At 43.1% G+C, this 18863-nt stretch overlaps 8 protein-coding genes across 8 annotated transcripts; 4 read left to right on the forward strand and 4 right to left on the reverse strand.

Moving 5' to 3' along the window:
- Positions 1-3567: 3567 nt before the first annotated feature.
- PHALS_02788 (serine threonine-protein phosphatase pp1-1) lies at positions 3568-4496 on the forward strand (the record flags this gene model as incomplete). Its single annotated transcript, XM_024717236.1, has 4 exons — positions 3568-3702; positions 3774-4145; positions 4208-4367; positions 4441-4496. 4 exons carry the CDS (start codon positions 3568-3570, stop codon positions 4494-4496), a joined length of 723 nt encoding a protein of 240 aa, XP_024582754.1.
- A 189-nt stretch (positions 4497-4685) lies between these two features.
- Positions 4686-6872, reverse strand: PHALS_02789 (Tetratricopeptide-like helical; the record flags this gene model as incomplete). The annotated part of the gene is made up of 2 exons (XM_024717237.1): positions 4686-6259; positions 6329-6872. 2 exons carry the CDS (start codon positions 6870-6872, stop codon positions 4686-4688), a joined length of 2118 nt encoding a protein of 705 aa, XP_024582755.1.
- Positions 6873-6940: 68 nt separating this feature from the next.
- On the reverse strand, positions 6941-8028 carry PHALS_02790 (Domain of unknown function DUF4201; the record flags this gene model as incomplete). Its single annotated transcript, XM_024717238.1, has 2 exons — positions 6941-7927; positions 7993-8028. 2 exons carry the CDS (start codon positions 8026-8028, stop codon positions 6941-6943), a joined length of 1023 nt encoding a protein of 340 aa, XP_024582756.1.
- Positions 8029-8179: 151 nt separating this feature from the next.
- PHALS_02791 (nudix domain containing protein) lies at positions 8180-9361 on the forward strand (the record flags this gene model as incomplete). Its single annotated transcript, XM_024717239.1, has 1 exon — positions 8180-9361. One exon carries the CDS (start codon positions 8180-8182, stop codon positions 9359-9361), a length of 1182 nt encoding a protein of 393 aa, XP_024582757.1.
- A 65-nt stretch (positions 9362-9426) lies between these two features.
- PHALS_02792 (hypothetical protein F443_05271) lies at positions 9427-10761 on the reverse strand (the record flags this gene model as incomplete). Its single annotated transcript, XM_024717240.1, has 6 exons — positions 9427-9463; positions 9529-9847; positions 9905-9974; positions 10051-10159; positions 10222-10276; positions 10338-10761. 6 exons carry the CDS (start codon positions 10759-10761, stop codon positions 9427-9429), a joined length of 1014 nt encoding a protein of 337 aa, XP_024582758.1.
- Positions 10762-10913: 152 nt separating this feature from the next.
- On the reverse strand, positions 10914-13229 carry PHALS_02793 (uncharacterized protein; the record flags this gene model as incomplete). Its single annotated transcript, XM_024717241.1, has 2 exons — positions 10914-11408; positions 11478-13229. 2 exons carry the CDS (start codon positions 13227-13229, stop codon positions 10914-10916), a joined length of 2247 nt encoding a protein of 748 aa, XP_024582759.1.
- An 82-nt stretch (positions 13230-13311) lies between these two features.
- PHALS_02794 (rab family gtpase) lies at positions 13312-14250 on the forward strand (the record flags this gene model as incomplete). The annotated part of the gene is made up of 4 exons (XM_024717242.1): positions 13312-13631; positions 13704-13774; positions 13849-14121; positions 14183-14250. The coding sequence occupies 4 exons, from the start codon at positions 13312-13314 to the stop codon at positions 14248-14250; spliced, it is 732 nt and encodes a 243-aa protein (XP_024582760.1).
- A 1914-nt stretch (positions 14251-16164) lies between these two features.
- On the forward strand, positions 16165-18426 carry PHALS_02795 (glycerol-3-phosphate o-acyltransferase; the record flags this gene model as incomplete). Its single annotated transcript, XM_024717243.1, has 2 exons — positions 16165-16256; positions 16329-18426. 2 exons carry the CDS (start codon positions 16165-16167, stop codon positions 18424-18426), a joined length of 2190 nt encoding a protein of 729 aa, XP_024582761.1.
- Positions 18427-18863: the final 437 nt, after the last annotated feature.

Consider the following 18863-nt stretch of genomic DNA (forward strand, 5'->3'; position numbering starts at 1 on the left):
TCACTCGACGAGCCGTTGGAGTGTGCATTCCAACCAAGTCGTGCCGACTTGAAATTGATTTTGGCACTCAATGCCACACTTACCGCTTCTTCAAGCAAAGACGGATGCACACGGAAGACTTCCATTCTAGCCACGCCAGTGCGGAGGCCTTCCATCAAGACGGTCACTGTGACCGCCTTCGGGAGGGGATCTGCTGCCTTCCGGCATTGAGAGCTCGCATTTTTTGAACAACGTCCACCGATTCCTTGTTGCTCTCTCGGGCGGCAATGAGAAAAAATGTTCCATCCTTGACCTCACACAGGATCAGACTAAATGACCCAGGTGTAGAATGACTACAAGTGCTACCAAGTGCAGCGGGGCTGCCTTAGCTTAGCTTTTGAAGAAGCAAAATTTAGGTCACCGACCTTTCGTTCTTTGCAAGAACCAATGCGAATGTAGCGGATCGCAGTTCGCTACCGCCAAGAGTAGTTAATGCCTTAACCAAGGCTAATGAACTCCTTGATTTAAATTCAGAACTGATTTTTATTTATTTTTATCTGCGGCTAGACCGCCAAATTTTAAATGTATAGATTTTCCTAAATATATATAGTAAAATCTAAATACATGTATAACTACTGGCTATCTAACCCCGTACCGTATTCTTGCTTGAGTCACACCATGCCCATCTGGTGTGACACAGACACCTGTTACCAGGGTATGTGTGACCCCGTTACAATGAACGGCTGGGGTGGGAAAGAATCATTCGTCGACGACGGTGGCGTCACGAACGAAGTCAACGCTGACAGCATCTGCTGTAAGTGCTCTAACAGAGCATGTTCATAACTCGAAAAAGCTTTGCGGCGCGCTCTTATGGCCTCGGGCCCTTGCGCAACGAGGTGCTCCACGCCCTCAAGGTCCAGCAGGGACATCAGTATATTGAGCCAGTAGTCCTGCATGCCCAAGGGCAAATAGGAGTATTTCTCCATTCTCACAGAGGATCAGTCACGTGGTGGCTTCTTGTTATGTTATAGCCATACCACTGTGTTATTACACTAACTGTGTAATACACATCTATGTACGACCCGCCCATTCTTACAAAGACACGTGTTACAGCATAACTGGCTGCAATTTGTCGACGCCGACATTTTCTGCTGTAGGTGCTCCAGCAGAGCATTCTTATAGCTTGAAAACGCCTCTAGGCGCGCGCAAAACGCTTTAGGTCCTTGCGAAGCGAGGCGTTGCACGCCCTCAGGGCCAAGCAAAGACATCAGCTTTTGAAGCTCGTCCTGCATACGCTGGGGCAAATAGAACTGCTTCATCGTCACAGAGGGTCAGTTGTAACGATACAAGCGCAGATGGACTACCAGTGCTACCAAGTGCAGCGGTGCTGTTGTAGCTTTTTTGCTAATGGTAATCTAGATTTTATCGGCACTGGAATCTGTCGGGATTTCACTGTTACCTTAAGCTGTGAGCCTCAGAGAGAGTGCTTTTTACCTCGCCACGTCGTCCTCATAATAACTTTAAAAATTATCTAACTAGGCGCAGAGTGCTTACAGAGACACGATATTTCCCAGCGAGGATTGACGATGTTGGTGACCTTCGTTTTCATACTCAAAACAAGTACGAGTGTAGCGATTCGTAATCAGCGTACTCCAATAGTAATTACAACCTTAACATAAGGCTAATTAACTCTTCCGTTTAAAACGTTAACTCGGTTTATTTGCGGCAAAGCCGCCTATATCTTAATTTTTAGGGTATCCTATCTATATAATAACACCTAGTTTTAATTATAACTACTGGCATGTACTGACTTCTTGTTACGCCCATTGTGTGGTCACATCATCTTATGTGACCCCACCCTTCATGTCGCATGTTGAATATCATTGCGCTTCTAATCAAACAGCTTTTGTTTTGGACATAAACAAAAAAGAGTATGAGTCAGGTAGACACTTTTTATATGCGGAGAGTGATACAGATCTCTTCAATTTGTCACCAAAGCAATCATCCACGACCGCAGGTTTGTTCTCTTCGCTTTGTTGCGGTAGTTTTACGCTGAGCAGACGCTTTGAAGCGAATCAAGCTTTGTTGCATGGCTATTAACGTGCGTCATCCAAGTGAAATGACGCTTTGTTTGCATGCCAAGAAACGAGCAGTGTTGTGCTTATACTGCTTACACACTGGCAGCTCATAAGAGAAAGATTTATGTACTATTTAGTGTCGATCATACCAGCTTGGTTTAAAATTTGTGCTGCAGTGTTTGGCAGAGGCACCACTGAGAAGTTGTGCGTCATTTAAATAATGCAATGATATTTTCTGAATCGAAACTACTGATACCTATTTTGCATAAGCTGCGCAATATTGTCATGCAAAGAAAGATTTTGCTATATTCAAGGCACGCATGGAAAAGTATTCTCGTCGTGCTGCTAAAGACGGCAGAAAAACAAAAAGGAGGAAGAATGGATGCACCATAAACTATCGTCATGCGTTATATGTGTTCGCGCAAATTCATATTTCAAAACTTTTGACGTAATCATTGTGCATTGCATAATTTGTTTAATGTGACGGAGGTATAGAGATGCGATGTTCTCCTATTCGCCATCTGTGCCTAACTAATTTTAGTATCGAAGGATACTTTCGGTAGATTGATTTAACCAATCGAGTTTGTATGCGCTACTGTGACAGTGAACACAGTACCAAGTCGATTTATAGTGAATCATTACTACTGCAATGGCCGTTCGAGTGAAACCATAATGTGGACAAAAATGGCAAGAGCATAACGATCCAGTCTCAGCTCAATAGAATTGGAGCGCTGTGATGTCGAGATCAGTTGAAAAGTTGAAGCTTGATATCTTCTTTCAAACGAACCAGCTCAATGGACATTTTAGAGCAATAGCATCAAATTACGTAAGCAAATCAAATTATTCTTAGTATAGCTACTAAAAAGGCCCTATGGCGATGTTGATTCGCATTTTGTCATGAAGGACACGAATTGCACCCGTTCAAAATCATCCAAGCATAAGACTCAGATCATGCGTGCTGCCATTGCCGCGGTAAATAATGTCGTCATACACTTGAATGTTGGCCTGTTCATGATACTACTCCTATTCTCTACTTTCAACATATTTCTCAAACACAAAGCAATATTCATTTATCTCTGTTGTGAGGGATTAAAAAAAAATCTTTCTAGAGCAGTTTAAGATATTCCACTTTCAGATACGGCGACAAGACACCTTAGCTCGACCACTTGACCACATGTTGCTCATATTCCTAGACTGCCACGACAAACGTTTTTACCAGCTTCGTCTTCTTAGTTTTATCTTGGCATATGATCCGAGCTATTATTTCATTCGAAGGATATGCTAAACAACGCAACAAACAATCATATTTACAGCTTAATTACCATGGAACGTGCACGAGTATGAGACCTTCAAGAGCTCAGTGTGGTGCTTTAGAGTGGGATGCGGCAGACGGTGGGACAGTGGGAACAAATCATCGAGACGTGGAACTGTTGGACATAAGTTTCTTTGTGTAAAGTAAAAATAACGATTTCAACCTTGTCTAGAATACCATCTTGAAAACGGTGCGAGGATGGCCGATCCATGTGATATTATAGTGGATGGCGTTATTCGTAAATTGCTAAGCGTACAGGATAAGCCAACACAGACTGAAGTTACAGACATTACCACGGACGAAGTGCTGTTACTATGTCGCAAAGCTCGGGTGGTAAGCGAATTATGTCTTTTGATCCTTATTCGACGTCAAATTACTTATCTCGTCACTTCATCTATTGTCAGATTTTTTTAGATCAACCACCACTTGTGGAGGTCCCAGCGCCAATGAACATTTGCGGCGATACACACGGTCAGTATTCTGATCTCCTGCGATTGTTTGAGATGGGGGGCTTCCCAAACGAGCAGCGATACCTTTTTTTAGGGGATTACGTCGATCGTGCTATGCAGAGTATTGAAACAATCTGCTTGCTTTTTGCGTATAAAATCAAGTATCCAGATCAATTATATCTTCTTCGAGGGAATCACGAATGTGCTTCAATAAATCGCATATATGGCTTTTACGATGAATGTAAACGTCGCTATTCTGTTAAGGTCTGGCGCATATTTGGTGATTGTTTTAATTGTATGCCAATCTCAGCTGTAGTAGCAGGAAAGGTGAGGCTTTTATCAAAACCATTGACATTGAAAAGAATGATTTATTCAGCACTTGTAAATAGATATTCTGTACGCACGGAGGTCTTTCACCCGACTTATACACTTTGGATCAAATTCGAAACATTCGTCGGCCGACAGATGTACCAGATGAAGGATTATTGTGTGATTTGCTTTGGTCAGATCCCGATCCTGAAAGTCAAGGCTGGACAGAGAGTGATCGGGGTGTGTCATACATCTTTGGAGCGGATATAGTAGACCAATTTCTAAAAGCACATGATCTTGATCTCGTTTGCAGAGCGCATCAAGTCGTCTCGGATGGTTACGAATTCTTTGCTGAACGAAAACTCGTGACTATTTTCTCTGCCCCAAACTATTGCAATGAATTTGACAATTGTGGTGCGATGTTAGTGGTTGATGAAAAACTTTGCTGTGTTTTCAAGGTGCTTGCGTCGTATGATAAAAGGAGGCAATCGAAACGTTCAATATGAATAGGAAGCAGAATTATCTTCATCGCTTGAATCATAGATGTGTTAAATTGATTTAGTAGCGCTGTAGTATCTCGAGCCGTGAAAGCGATGGTCGAACTATTTGCTGATTATGACTAAAATTTGTCGCTTGAATTTCATCTTCACTTTCCTTTTCATTTTCGTCCGAAGACGCTGACGATTCTGTAGATGAGTAGGCAACAACAGCCTCCTGGTACCTGGTGCAATTACTATTTCGCTTCTGAACAAGCTTGTCTATGGCATGTTGCACCGACTCATCTTTTCCCTTTGCTCGAGCGCGAAGGTTGCATATTTGCGACGTTAAGGCGTTAGCTAAAGATCGATACGCGTCAGCACGATAATGCCAGTCCTCAGACTTCTCGCACAGCCGTACAAAAGCTTTGCATTCTGATAACCGGCAATCAAGTACCTTTTTATCCTCACTCTCGTTTGACGCTTTTATAATATGACTTTCATATGCACGAACAATTTGTTGCTGAGCTAGAATCTGCTGATGAAGATCACCCATTTGAAGAGCAAGTGCACGTTGCTTTTTCAAAACCTGAAGTGGATTTAACGGTCCAAAGGTTTGGTTCTTTTCTGCTGCTGCAATTGCTGTTGGTGTTTCTGATGTAAGGAAGCTACAATGGGTAGAACCCAATCCTGAGTACGCTATAAGTCGATCCTCTTTTGAATCTAGCACCACAGATAATTCGAGTATTTCGCGCCAAAGACAAATCGCTTCTGCATATCGCTGAGTTTGGCTGTACACAACTGCCAAATTCCGTAAAGCACGGTGCTGAGCATCGAGGTCTTCTCGATCAAGTGCACATGCCAAGTCTTGTTTGTGAGATTCCTCAGCAAGTGCGAACTTACCCTCGACTAATTGTGTGCAACCAATGTAGCTGAGTAATCGACCTTGAACCTTTGCATTCTCTGCTTCACTATTAGCTTTTACTTGGAATTTGAAACTTGGATTTAGATCCAAACTATCCGTAAATAAGGTACTAAGACTCTGGCCTTGCCCTCGATTGATTCCCGAAAGCTCTTTTAACTGCTTCGTTGCGATTGAAAACTCAGCTTCAGCAGTGTGAAAATCGCCTCCATAATATTCTTCTTCACCGCGACAACACTGCAAAAGCACATGAAGTATATGGTCTTGCTCGGGTAGAGCCCTGACAAGATTTTCACTTTCTAGGAATAAAGCTTTTGGTCCCAAAGTTTCTATGGTCGATTTGGTCTCGATATGATCATACTCCAAGGTCTCAACGTCCGCAAATGAATCTGCCTGGATTGGAATCCTTTCCTCACATTTGTCTTCCTTATCGTCAGAAGATCCTACGTTTCCCGCCCAATTTTGGCCCAGATATGACAACACAAGACCAAGATGATACTTGACAATCGCTTGTTGTTTAAAGTCACTAATCTGCTGTGTAGCACGACAAGCGCTTAAAAATAAACAATAGGCCCGCTGCCATTCCCTCTTCTCCAGGTAATAGATACCAAGATTGTTGTGCGCTCGTGATATAAGATGTGGGTCCTTTACACAATCCGCAAGAGATACCGCCAACTCGGCGAAAGTTAAAGCTTGTTCAAATTCACCTCGAGTCTTCGAAATACTCGATAATACTTTCATACACAGCACAGCCATCAGTACGAAAACATATACTCTCGAAAACACATCATCAGTAAACGTACGCATGGACACCGTGCTTCGAGCTCTTCTATCATTATCAGAGTCTTCGCTCGGATTTGCTTCAAGTTCTTTTATTACTGATTGTGCAGCGAGCTCAGCGTCAACGATATTGCCTTTTGAATACAAGAAGAGGGCATAGTTTGCCGTCACAAACTTGTTAATCGAATTCGTTGTTTCTTTTTGTGAGCACTTTGTAGCCTGAAGCAAACGGTCCATAGCTTCGTTTTCACTCCCAACTCGAAAATGCATGACGGCCAGCCAATTTAGTGTATTCGCTTTCAGTTCTGCCAAATCGTCAGATGTTTCTTCGCTTAGGCTCGTCAAAAGTTGCTGAAAGTACTTTTGTGCTAATCGGAATTCGTTGTATTTTGCGCACAAAATCCCGACTTGGTATTGCATTCTCCAAACGACTTGCGCATGGTTTGATACGCTGGTTTTGTTTGAACTTTGCGATGCCGCAACATCGCTCAGCTCTTGTGAAAGTGCTTGAAATTGCGCCTCAAACTGCTGACGACGTTGTCTAATGCTGGCTCTGTCCATCGACATTATTATAAACGGTTACAATGTCGCTTATAGTGTCACGTATTAAAGAAAAAGTCAATCATACGTCTGTATTATTTGGAATGTTTGGCACGATGAAGCTTAAGAGCACGTTCCGCGATCTCTACCTTTCGCTCATAATTAGTGACCTCCTGCTGCAATTCATACATTTTTGCTTTTTGTGCAACGTAGTCAAGAATCTGTGGCATATCGTTGCTCGGCTCTGTTGTCTGTTGGATCTGTAGAGATCGTAGTCGCCTCATTTCTTTCTGGTTTCTTTCCTCCATCAGTGCAATCTCTTCAATAATTTTCTTGTTTAAATCCGTGCGTGTATGAATCTCTTGTTGAAACGACGCACTTTGTTCAAGTAGTTCATGCAAACGTTTTTTAAGATTATTAAGTACTTGAACTGTACTTCCAGTGGTTTGTTTAAGTCGCAGTAGTTCTTCGTTACGCTCTTCAATTTTGGCTACGTACTGCTTGTTTTCAATTTGGAGCTGATGAAAGTCGATATAGTGAAACGCATCACCCATCTCTTCCTTCTGACGAAGCTGAGCATCGATCTTTTGAGCTTGACTTTTGAGCGTAGCGTTTTTCAGTCGAAGTTTCTCAATCATTGCGTCCTTCTGACGCAGCTTCTCTTCCATGTAGCGGATCATTTTCTCAGCAATTGTCTTACCAGTTCGAAAATTCTCGGCCCCCACAACAATGTCTCGTTTGAATTCGTACGCATCTTTCTTGAGCTCTGCAATGCGAATATCCGTTTCTTCTAACACCGCGCGTAACGTGTCAATAAGTCGCTCGGATGAGCGTTTAGTCTCCTCGAGCTCTTTCTGCGCCGTCTCAAGCTCCATACTGCAAATATCATTCTTCTGATCAATCGTAAGCATTGTCTGCGAACGTACTCGGCGTTTTTTCAATCCACTAGTCATCTTGTCTTTATCAGTAGGCTTGGTTTCCTCGTCACTATCAATCATGAGCTGTCCATTGTGTTTCAGATACGACTCCAATAGTTCATTTTCGTTGTTCAAGACATCGTTCTGATGCGTCATGCTTTCCAGCTGCATCAGAAATTAAAGTCATGTCATAATGACCAAAAACTTATTTACACTTACAAATGTAATACCTTAGTCTCCAAGTGATCCAATTCGTCCTCACCCATGCTCGTTTGGTGGCGTCGTTTCAAAATCTCATGACATTTCTCGATTCATTTCATTATATATACTATTGTTACATTACTTTTTTCAAACTAGCTATACATTCGTACTTATTTGAGACCTTGGGATTCCACATGGAATTTACAATAATTCTCTATGAAGCACGCACTCATAATCCGCAACGTCTCGAGCCATGATGTACCTCTCGACAATCTCGATGATGCATGTGTCCAAGCTTGTAATCGCGAAGGATTTGTCACCAAACTAGCAGTAAATGACGAACATGATGTCATGCATCATCTTACACAAACGCACACACGATCCATCACCAATAATGACCGACGCTTCTATCAGCAGACACCATCCGCACGCGCCCCCTTTGATGTCGTGCTTTTTCGCGCCTCAGGACTTTCAGAACGTCGTTTGTATTCACTTTTACAAACAATTCGTAATAATAGCAAGCAGATTTTTCTCTGCGTCTTTAGTCCACAGCTGGCCGAGCATCCTATGGCTCGTTATCAATGTTTCCAGGAAGGAGCTTCCATGGTCACGGAATCACTAGACGCTGTTCGAGATGTACTTGCCTTTATCGCATCGTGTGGACAGGAGAATGGCAATAACTATCATTTAAGAAGAAAATCTAGAGGCAGATCTGGGGGACGTGACGGCTTTACGTGTCCTTTCTGCAACATGAACGATATGAATGAAGATCAATTGTGGAGACATTGTCCTTTATATCATATTAATGAAAAGAATACGGACGGAATTAATTGTCCAATCTGTCGTGAAACGCCACGAGGACCATTTCAAGTGCATATGTACAATGCACACGGACCACCTGGACGACACGAAATGACAAGCGAGTTTCACATGGCCGACTCGACGCTATATTCGTTTGCACTCGTGGTGTGTCACAATAAAAAATACAATCGTTTTCTACTCGTGCAAGAATTCGCCAACTCTGGCTATTGGTTGCCAGGTGGACGAATTGATAGTGGTGAGAACCCAGCAGAAGCTGCGATTCGAGAAACGAAAGAAGAAGCAGGAATTGATATTTGTCTCACGGGAGTGTTAAAGCTCGAGTACCATCCGAAACAAGACCGTAACGGGAGCGAGTATGTTCGAATGCGCTTCATATTTTACGCTGAGCCGTTAGATTGTGACCAACCCCCTAAATCGATTCCAGACTATGAAAGTGCTGGTGCCACTTGGTGTCAGGCTGATCAAGTGGCTTCATTGCCGCTCCGTGGAAATGAACCAATTAAGTATTTTGACCACATCGTCTCGGGCAAGCCGGTCTATCCGCTTGATCTCATTTACATGACTTCTTCGTCTTAAGAAGTTTCCTTAAGGCTGGTAGACTTTGCGATGTTTTCGTCGTAGATACTTGACGATTGCACCGATCAAGGTGAGCTTTGGAAGCGGACGGTTGTGTTTTCGCTATGTATTGAAGCAATATGTCAGAATGTTGCAAAACAATCCAAAATAGAGAATTTAGGTGAAACCAGACCTGATAATTTTCATCTTTGAGTCGTTCGTAAAGAAATTTGTGTAGCTGTAACCAATGATTGTCACCAAGTGTGGCTTTCTGCATACGGTCTTGAAGTCGAAAGCAAGGAAACAACAGCATGGGAAACCGCTTGTTTAATTTCTTAAACTCATCGAAGTCGATGACACCAGCCTTGTTTCGGTCAAACTCGATCAAGGCGTTGTTAATGTTACTAGGGAATTGGGACTGGCCATCATTTACCATACTGACAAGGCGTCGCAGCTCTTTGTCCCCAATGGAGCCTGAGGCTGTAGGGTCAAACGTGTTGAAAGCGACTGCAAAAAGCTAGAATGAGAGACAAACTTATGACGTATATACAAGCGCAGACTCACAACGAAGGATTTCATCACGCGTGTACATACAATATAATACAGTAGCGTGCACAAACTCTTCAAAGTCAATCTAGAAGAGATATTACCAACGGGTAACAAACACGTAGTTAGTGGTTATAAGAAAAAACAATGATCCTGCGTCCTACCGTTCCATTATTATCGGCATCAATCATGCGAAAAAGTCCTTCAGAAAATGGCGTTTTTGTTTCATCAATAAATTCAAAAAATTCTTCGCAGTCAATTACACCACTTGAGCTGCACGAAAAATCAACACATGATGACATGCTTGACGATTAAAAATTTGGTCGACCACGTACTCAAGATCGATATGTTTAAAACACGTTTTAAACTTCTTGAGCTCATATTGTCCGACTGTACGCCAAAATAATGAGTCACGCTAAGCTGATTACATTTCTCAAAGCAATAAACTCACGCTGGTACTTGATCACAACGGCAATGGTAGCAGGACGAGTAAGAATGATGTCATTCGCACGACGTCGTGTGGGCTTTCGTTGAATATTTGTCGGTAATGAATTGCCGATTTCTTGAGAGTTATTAAATTTCGGGACCATAGGCAACGAATTTCTAGTTGCAGCGGACCCACCACCTTTCGATGATTTATCCTTGTTATCATCAGATATGCTGCTTTGTTTTTCAAATAGATTATTTGTAAATGGTGGTCGAAGATCAGGAAGACTGGCAGTATGACGTTTCACTCTTGGCCGATCTACATTATGCTCTGCAATTCTGTGATTGTCGCGTCCAATGTCTATATCACTGTGACTGGTACTCAACAGCGGCGGCCGATTGACTGGAGGAAGAACTTTAGCTTGGGTTAACCTGCGTTTCGAATCCATGAGACCTCAGTGCAGATTCATCTATCTATTCTGTTTCAGTTCGAATGAACAAATAGTAATTAGGGGATCAGACCCTGGAGACCGGATTATCTCGGAACAGAAAATACATGATATTTGAGACTATTTAGAGTTTAACGGACAGAAAAGCAGATCTATCGCAAGAAGATGCTGTCATAGCGAGGACGGTAGGTATTTGCCGGCGAGGATTCCTCCGATCTCGACATTTCGGTCGAAAGGACGGCCACGTCCATCTTGGATTCTTTCACTACGGCTTCACTTTGATTTTCGTCATTTTGGTTACTTGGAGTTGCTTGAGATACTTTCTCAGTTTCCATGTCGTTGCTTACAGTGCGGATCTTTCTCGACCTGGGTGCTTCTTTTTTGTTTTCTTTAGACTCTGACGTAGAATGAGAGAAATGCTCCAGCTTCAATTCACTTGTTTCGTTTGGATTTGTATCTAGAGATCGACGTTTGCGTTTTCGCGAATGGTCCTCCTTTCGCAAACTTAACGAAATGGTCATGCTGTCATTGCGAAAAGGCACGATTGGAAGTCGCATAAGAGCATTATCACCTTTTGGTTCAAATGAGTCCACATCGAAGGCTGGACATCTTGGACATTCATTGTTCCAGCAGTGGCCATCGTCTTTCTGTTGAGAAGAGTAACAAAGCGGGTACATTAGACAGAACCGTTTACAACAGTACAAGAGAATTCGTACCTCTTTCTCCATACCACATATTTCGCACTGAGGGACCACAGCAAGATCAATTACTGAAGGATCGTTTCGATCGCGAAATCCGTTTTCTAAATAATTCAGGTTTAAGCGTGCCTCCCACTCGATTAAGTTTGGGCGCTTTTTAAGCTTTTCACGCCGTCGCATAGCAAAGCGCTTAACGAGATCCTGAAATGAAACGTATCGTGATGGAGTCGTTCCCATAAGCACAACGTCATCCCTTAGACCAAGTTTTTCACGAGCCTTTGCATTGTTGCGATTGCGGCTATTCTGTCGAGCAGTTTTTGCATGGCTATCACCTGCAAGCTGTAGATCCTTTTTCTTAAACACTTGCAGCACTTTAGTAGTTTGAATTTCCACAGTACACGTATCACGATCTGCCTTCTTTACGATACCAAAACCTTTTCGATTCGGCAGATTAACCTTTTTTTCGATCCACGAAATGCCATAATTCCCACGTGTTGACACCCGACGTAAGCGTTTACTGCCATCTTCACCCTGGGAATCATCTGACAACTCAGGGGTGAGCAGGTCTTCTATACCGCTTTGACTCGCTTCATCGTCCTCCTCTTCTTCATCTCCATCGTCTTCTCCATGATTAATTTTATTGGCTCGACTTTCGGTCCGACGCTTACGTTCTTTTTCAAGCGTCTTAGCATGCAACAATTTTATGGTCTGCATATCTTCAAGAAGTGTGAGTTCGTACGCACGCTTGGCAGTATTTTCGCTCGAGTTTTCAAGTCTTAATTGAACCCAACCATTTCCTGAACGTAACACGCGTCCATGCTGCCCTTTAAACTTGCCCACATTAATGCGGCACCTACGATCTATCCACATGTCTGGATCGAGCGTAGACAATAATTTTCCCTTTCCCCTTTTCTTTTTGGACACCATGGAAGGCCTCTTTTCTTCCTCAACCTCTTCGTGAGTTTCCCTCTCGTCCTCATCCTCTTCAATCTGCTCGTCCAACATCACCACCAAATGATTCTGACGCACTTTTAACGTTATGTCTTCATCACCATCAATCAGCACTTTGATACTCGCTTTCCCACGCCCAGTGACCACGCCCTCTCTGCCATCATAGTTCTTTAGATACCGCTTCTCAGCTGCGTTTAAAGCACCAAGCTTCAGCTTCACTCGAGCTCCTGGCTTCAAATAACCTCCTTCGTTTTCTTCTTTATGTTCAGGTTCATCTTCAATCTCGGCCTCAGCGTCGTCATGAAGATTAGTCTCATTCACTGGACTATGAAGTGGTGACGCTCCAGGACTACTGGTATCATCCCCATCCTCCAATACTTCCAACGCTGATGGTCGGTACTTGTATACCACATCTCCGTCTCGAATGCGAACTTTAAACCATGTATTAGGATGCTGAGGAACTTCCTCCACTACGCCTAGCTTATAAGCTGTGTGGGGAACACGCTGCTCCACATCGGGTGTCTTGGATATCCGTACAAGTGTACCCCTTTCTAAGGTATGTAGCTCTCGAGCCGTAGGCGATATGTGGTAAGCAGCATTGATAGCATCCAGCTCGGCTTCATCCGCCTCGTTCATGATCTCTTCCTCTTCTTCTTCAATCTCTTCTTCTTCCTCCTCCTCTTCCTCTTCTTCTTCACCAGAAAAGAATTTACTTTCATCTAATCTATGAGAAATATTACGCCGTGAAGGATTGACCGAGGAGCGTGTCGTACGACCCGCTCCGCGCCGTGGGCGTGAGTCGGCATTAGCTTCGTCCATATTTTTAAGAAATGTCGAAGCTTGTGTGGGCAACATATACTTATGTATCGTACAAGAAAAACGTGGCGTTGGTTGATCGAAAATGCCTTTAGTCGAGGCAAAGGACATGGAGGACATAGAAGACAAGGCGCCTCGTGCACAGGCACCTTCGACTCTTGGTGGTGGAGAGTCAAACATTCCCGATACCGATGTGAATGTGCCACAAATTGCCCCACTTGCGAAGTATAAATTGGTATTTTTGGGTGATCAAGGTGTTGGCAAGACATCCATGATCACACGGTTCATGTACGATACATTCGATAATGCGTATCAAGCCACAATCGGCATCGACTTTTTATCCAAGACGATGTATATGGAGGATCGGACTGTGCGACTCCAGCTCTGGGATACAGCTGGTCAAGAGTACGAGACATATATTAAATATTATAGCAGCTCTTTCCTTCGTTTAACCCAATGATGTGTTTTTGAATCTAGACGATTTCGAAGTCTTATCCCTAGTTATATTCGTGACTCATCGGTGGCTGTTGTAGTTTATGACATCACAAGTAAGACGATCTGAGCAATGGAAAAGATTGACAAGGATTCGAATTTATAAGTTGTTATGTATTGATGATATCAGATCGCGCGTCGTTCTTAAACACGAGCAAGTGGATTGAAGATGTTCGCACAGAACGAGGACAAGATGTGGTGGTCATGTTAGTAGGAAACAAAACAGACATTTCAGACCGACGTCAAGTTTCGATTGAAGAAGGCTCTGATAAAGCTAAGGAGGAGAATGTGATGTATATTGAGACAAGCGCTAAGGCTGGTTATAATATCAAAGCGCTCTTTCGCAAACTAGCAACTGTACTACCTGGCATGGAAAATACGATGATCACCGGAGATTCAAATCGTGCGTTCATCGTGTTTTATTTCTTCAAATGTAATTATCTCATTAGCTCTTGTAAATGCAGTTATTGATATCAAGCTGACTGCTGCTCCACCTCCAAAGGAGCATACTGCAGAGCAATGTAATTGCTGAGAAAAGTGACATTGTTTTGGTAGTTAGTTATTGAGTGCTGCGTCCAAGAATTAGATAGCGAGTGGTATATATGCAAGCAAGTGAAACGCACAACGAACAACTAGCGATGATATCAGAAAAGTGACGAGGTTGAGTCTAAGGGATCAACATTTTTACGTATTGCGAAGTGTCGTAATCAACATCTAAATGTTTTATTGCAAAATTTATTGTGATCGAGTTTTCGCTAATTGTGTCTTATCTCCGAATCGACTAGACAACAAGGTGTTGCTCATCAAGGGACGATACAATGATGACGAACCTTCATGGAGCAGTAATTGTGTCGGACCACTAGCTGTAGGATAGTCAAAACATGAATTGGATTTTTTAAGACTAAGCATGCTTCCTTCAAGTGCTACCAAATTTTTTTGCGACAGTAGGGGCAACAGCTTAGCCAAATCTGTTCAGATCGTGCGGGTGAACAAGGTCTGTGCGACAATGACTACAGCAAGGTCATCGCAGACGTTCAAACCTAAAAAGCCGTAACATAGACTTCAAACAATATTAAATAGAAGTAAAATCTTTTTGGCGCTGATGATAACTTCAAAAATTCGTCGAAGATGAGCTTTTTTCAAAAGTGCTCATTGAAATATAGGAACAGCTACATTCAGATGCGAATTTAATCATTTGGAATTTTTCGCTTCCTCTCGATTTTTCCAACATCTCACATCGCCTTTTACACAGCCTTTAACGCTGTTTAATGCGCCGAGTTGATCGAGAGAAATGGCGAACTAGCTGGGTTATACGCCAACGTGCCATGGAGCTGCTTTGACTCGTCTTGGCTCAAGACGAAGCAACCGTCCGGTACCGCGTACGTCTCTAGATATGACCAAATAACCCTCGGTTAATCTCTCGTTTTTGCTGATTTACAACCACATTGACATTTCCAGTCGCAGCATTTTCCAGAGCGAAGATATGTCGATAACAGCACTGCTATCATTCACTACAATGTAGTCACTAGACATCCGGTCAATTTTTTCTTTTCCCGTGAAATGGAGCGAAGGAGTTGACGCACCAAACGCACCCGCACACCAAATAACTCTACTTGGAATAAGCTTTATGGTAGTGACACTCTAGATTTGGATATCTGCTTGTCAGAAACATCTCTCAGCTTTAAAGACGAGTACCCAGATCAAACTACTAAACATTAATAAAACCATATTCGTCATGTTTAAAACCAGTGCGAAGTCTCTTACTGCAACATTTGTCAATATTGTATGTAGTGATCAAATATACACAACAACGCATGAAACGCTCTGAAACATGAAATATTCGCGCAGATAAGCAAACAAGGTGAAGATTTCTAAGCCCTGAAAGTTCTTATCATATATGCTACTATGCGACCTACCATTTCTCGAAACCATCTCCAATAATGTATATCTAATTGGCCCAAGCAGTGCTGGTTATCATCGTTATTATGCGACATATGGAACCACTCTACTGCTCGCAATGCCTGGAACGTGAATCCTGAATATCAATAATGTGATACTCATCTTTTTGAAACAAAGAGGGTCGGAATTGCACCAGTTCGAGATATCCCCTTTTGACAATACAGGTATTTTCGAGTCAATCAGAACATCGAGCTCTTTCCTACGCTTCAAAAACTCACTAACAACTTGGTCTTCATCAACTGCATTTAAATCTACATGCTTGTGTTTTCTATACCAAGTGGCAACAATATTCTCAAATTTTCGTTTTTGCTTAATGGTTCAAATCGACCATCAATAGATAAACTCTGTAGTCTTACCGATAGATATCGGTATTTTAAGTGAAAGTGGTTTTCCTATTTTCCTTCAATAATATGATCTCTTAGTTTCGTGATGCACCAGACAGGATCTTGACTTCCCACCATTCTGAATCCACAATTATCCTTGCACGATGAAATTCCACAACAAAGAGGTGCTCAATGACACGTGGACGCAGTTTTTTGCGCTATGTTTGCTACTTATGTTAGCCGTTGACTCACTCAAGTACGTCTCGGATCATTATCATTCAATCGCTTGAATTGATCATTTAAAAGCTCTTTTGTTTCCTTCATATAGCCCCATTAAGGCTGTGAGCAAGTTTTTAGGTATACCATCTTACTACTGGGGTCTTCCAGCTGTCGGTATAATGTTGGGTCTACTCTTCCATAATGCTGCCGATGTCACATATCGCTCCACCCGTGTCTTTCTTAATAGTATCCTGAGTATTGTATTTAAAAGTGTTGATCTTATTGGCTTAGATAATGTCCCTACCGAAGGTCCAGTTATCTTTACTGGTAATCATGCCAACCAATTTGTTGATGGTCTCGTGGTTGTGATGACAAGTCCTCGCAAAGTAGGTTTTATGATTGCTGAAAAGTCTTGGCATATGCCTATAGTTGGCCATCTGGCTCGTATTATGGGCTGCATTCCAGTAGTACGTCCTCAGGACTCGGTGGTTTCTGGTGTAGGCTGTGTAAGGCTTACTAGTAAGGAAGCTGTGACACTTGCGAGCTCGTCTTGTGGTGGTGCCAACAACAGCAGTCCCCAATGGATTTTACAGGGTGAGCATACAAGTTTCACAAAGCAGGTGACACCTGGTGACCAGATTCGCTATCAAGGAGAGAGTGTGAAAGGCTCTGGTCAACCTGTTAAAATCATACAGGTACTCGATGATTCCAAATTACTATTAAGTGCACCGTTAAAAGACGGCAATGGGAATTTCGTGCTTCAAAATGCACCATTTGGTATCCTCAAACGAGTTGACCAGTCAGTAACGTTTGCCAAGGTGTATACTCACTTAAAGCGTGGAAATTGTATTGGCATTTTTCCAGAAGGAGGCTCGCATGACCGTACAGATTTGTTGCCCCTTAAAGCTGGTGTTGCTATTATGGCACTTGGTGTCAAAGATAAGTATAATATCAATGTACCAGTCGTGCCAGTGGGTTTGAATTACTTTCGTGGTCATCGCTTTCGTGGCCGCGTGACGGTTGAGTTTGGTACACCGATAAGTGTAGACCAAACTTTGATGGAACAATACAACAAAGATAAACGTATAGCTTGTAATACGTTTTTACATCGTGTAGAAGAGAGTATGCGTTCAGTGATTGTAACGACACCAACGTATGGGGTCATGCAGCAAGTTTTGACTGCGCGTCGTCTTTTTCAGCGATCGGGTGTACGTCTATCAGCCAAGGAGACACAAGACTTAAATCGACGCTTTGCGGAAGGATACAAAGTGCTACAAGATGTACCTGAGGCGCAGGAAGATCTTTTAGCTCTGCAACAGAAGTTGGACAATTACAACAAGACATTACAAATGATGGGATTACAGGATCATCAAGTTCCTTACATCCCGTGGTGGACCATTCATGACGTGCTGGGCTCAGCACTGTACGGAATGCTCATTCTTCTGCTTGCTTCAATTCCGTCTTTCATTCTTAATGCACCTGTGGGTCTTCTAGCTCGATATGTCGCAAACATGGCTCAAAAAAAAGCACTTGAAGGCTCCAAGGTTAAAGTCATGGCTCGTGACGTTCTTCTTAGTAAGAAGATTCAATTTTCAATTGTGGCTGTACCTACTCTGTGGTTCCTTTACTTCATTGCGGCTGTGGTCTTCACAGACTGGTACTGGTCATCAATAATGCTGCTTATGGTATCCTTTCCGCTTTTCTCATTCTTCGGTGTACGTTCGGTTGAGGCTGGTATGATTGAGCTTAAGACCGTTCGTCCGCTTTTTTATCGTCTTCTACCGACGTACAAAGCAACACAGGACGAACTCCCTCGTCAACGCGCGGTGCTGCAAAAAGAAGTTCGTGAATTCGTCAGGAAATATGCACAATATGTCGGCAAATTGGCTGAGCCGAAAAAACTTGACTGGAACGCATATATGCGCGAGCGCACTTTACTGCTCGAGAGCAAAGCCAAAGCTCAAGCCGAGATCATACCATCTTCGGCGAATGTGAACGAGAAGACTGTGGAGGAGCCACGTGTAGGTGAGCCTGAGGGCGGCATGCGCTCTCCGGTGCCCACAATTACAAAATTTCACGACATTAGTATTCTCGGCAAGTCACTGAAGTCAGTGGCTGACTTGGCAGGTCTAGAACGGTCCATGTCGTGTCCACCAGGGTACCAGTTGGCTGAGGAAGTGGCTAAACAGCGCCAAGACTCAGCTTAACATCGATGTGGTTCTAGCAACGTCTATCAAATATAATTCAAATTAGTTTCATTCCACTCATTATCTTATCTAAAAATGTTGCTACTTGTGAAAAATAGAGCCGCGACGCAACGCTGCTATAGCTTCCTCGCGGTCCTTGTCATTAAGCAGATTAAGCACCTCAAGTATGCCGGCAACAGCAGCCTTAGGATCTTTGCGGCCAATCTCGACAACTTGCGAGGCCATTTTCTCCTGACGAAGCTCAGCCACGCGGGATGCAATCCATTCTTTGTCGCTTGATAACCATACGAGCACGTCCGAATCGCGGTGCGACCAGAGTTCCGACACAGACACGTTCTGCTGACGTGGCACACGGCCGCCATTGACAGCCTCAGTAAACCAGCTCTTGAGGATCTGCTCTGAACTCAGGAACGTTGCGGCACGCGGGCCATCGGCTC

The sequence above is a fragment of the Plasmopara halstedii genome (genome assembly GCF_900000015.1).
Source record: "Plasmopara halstedii genome assembly, contig: Scaffold_2061, whole genome shotgun sequence".
NCBI lineage: Eukaryota > Oomycota > Peronosporomycetes > Peronosporales > Peronosporaceae > Plasmopara > Plasmopara halstedii.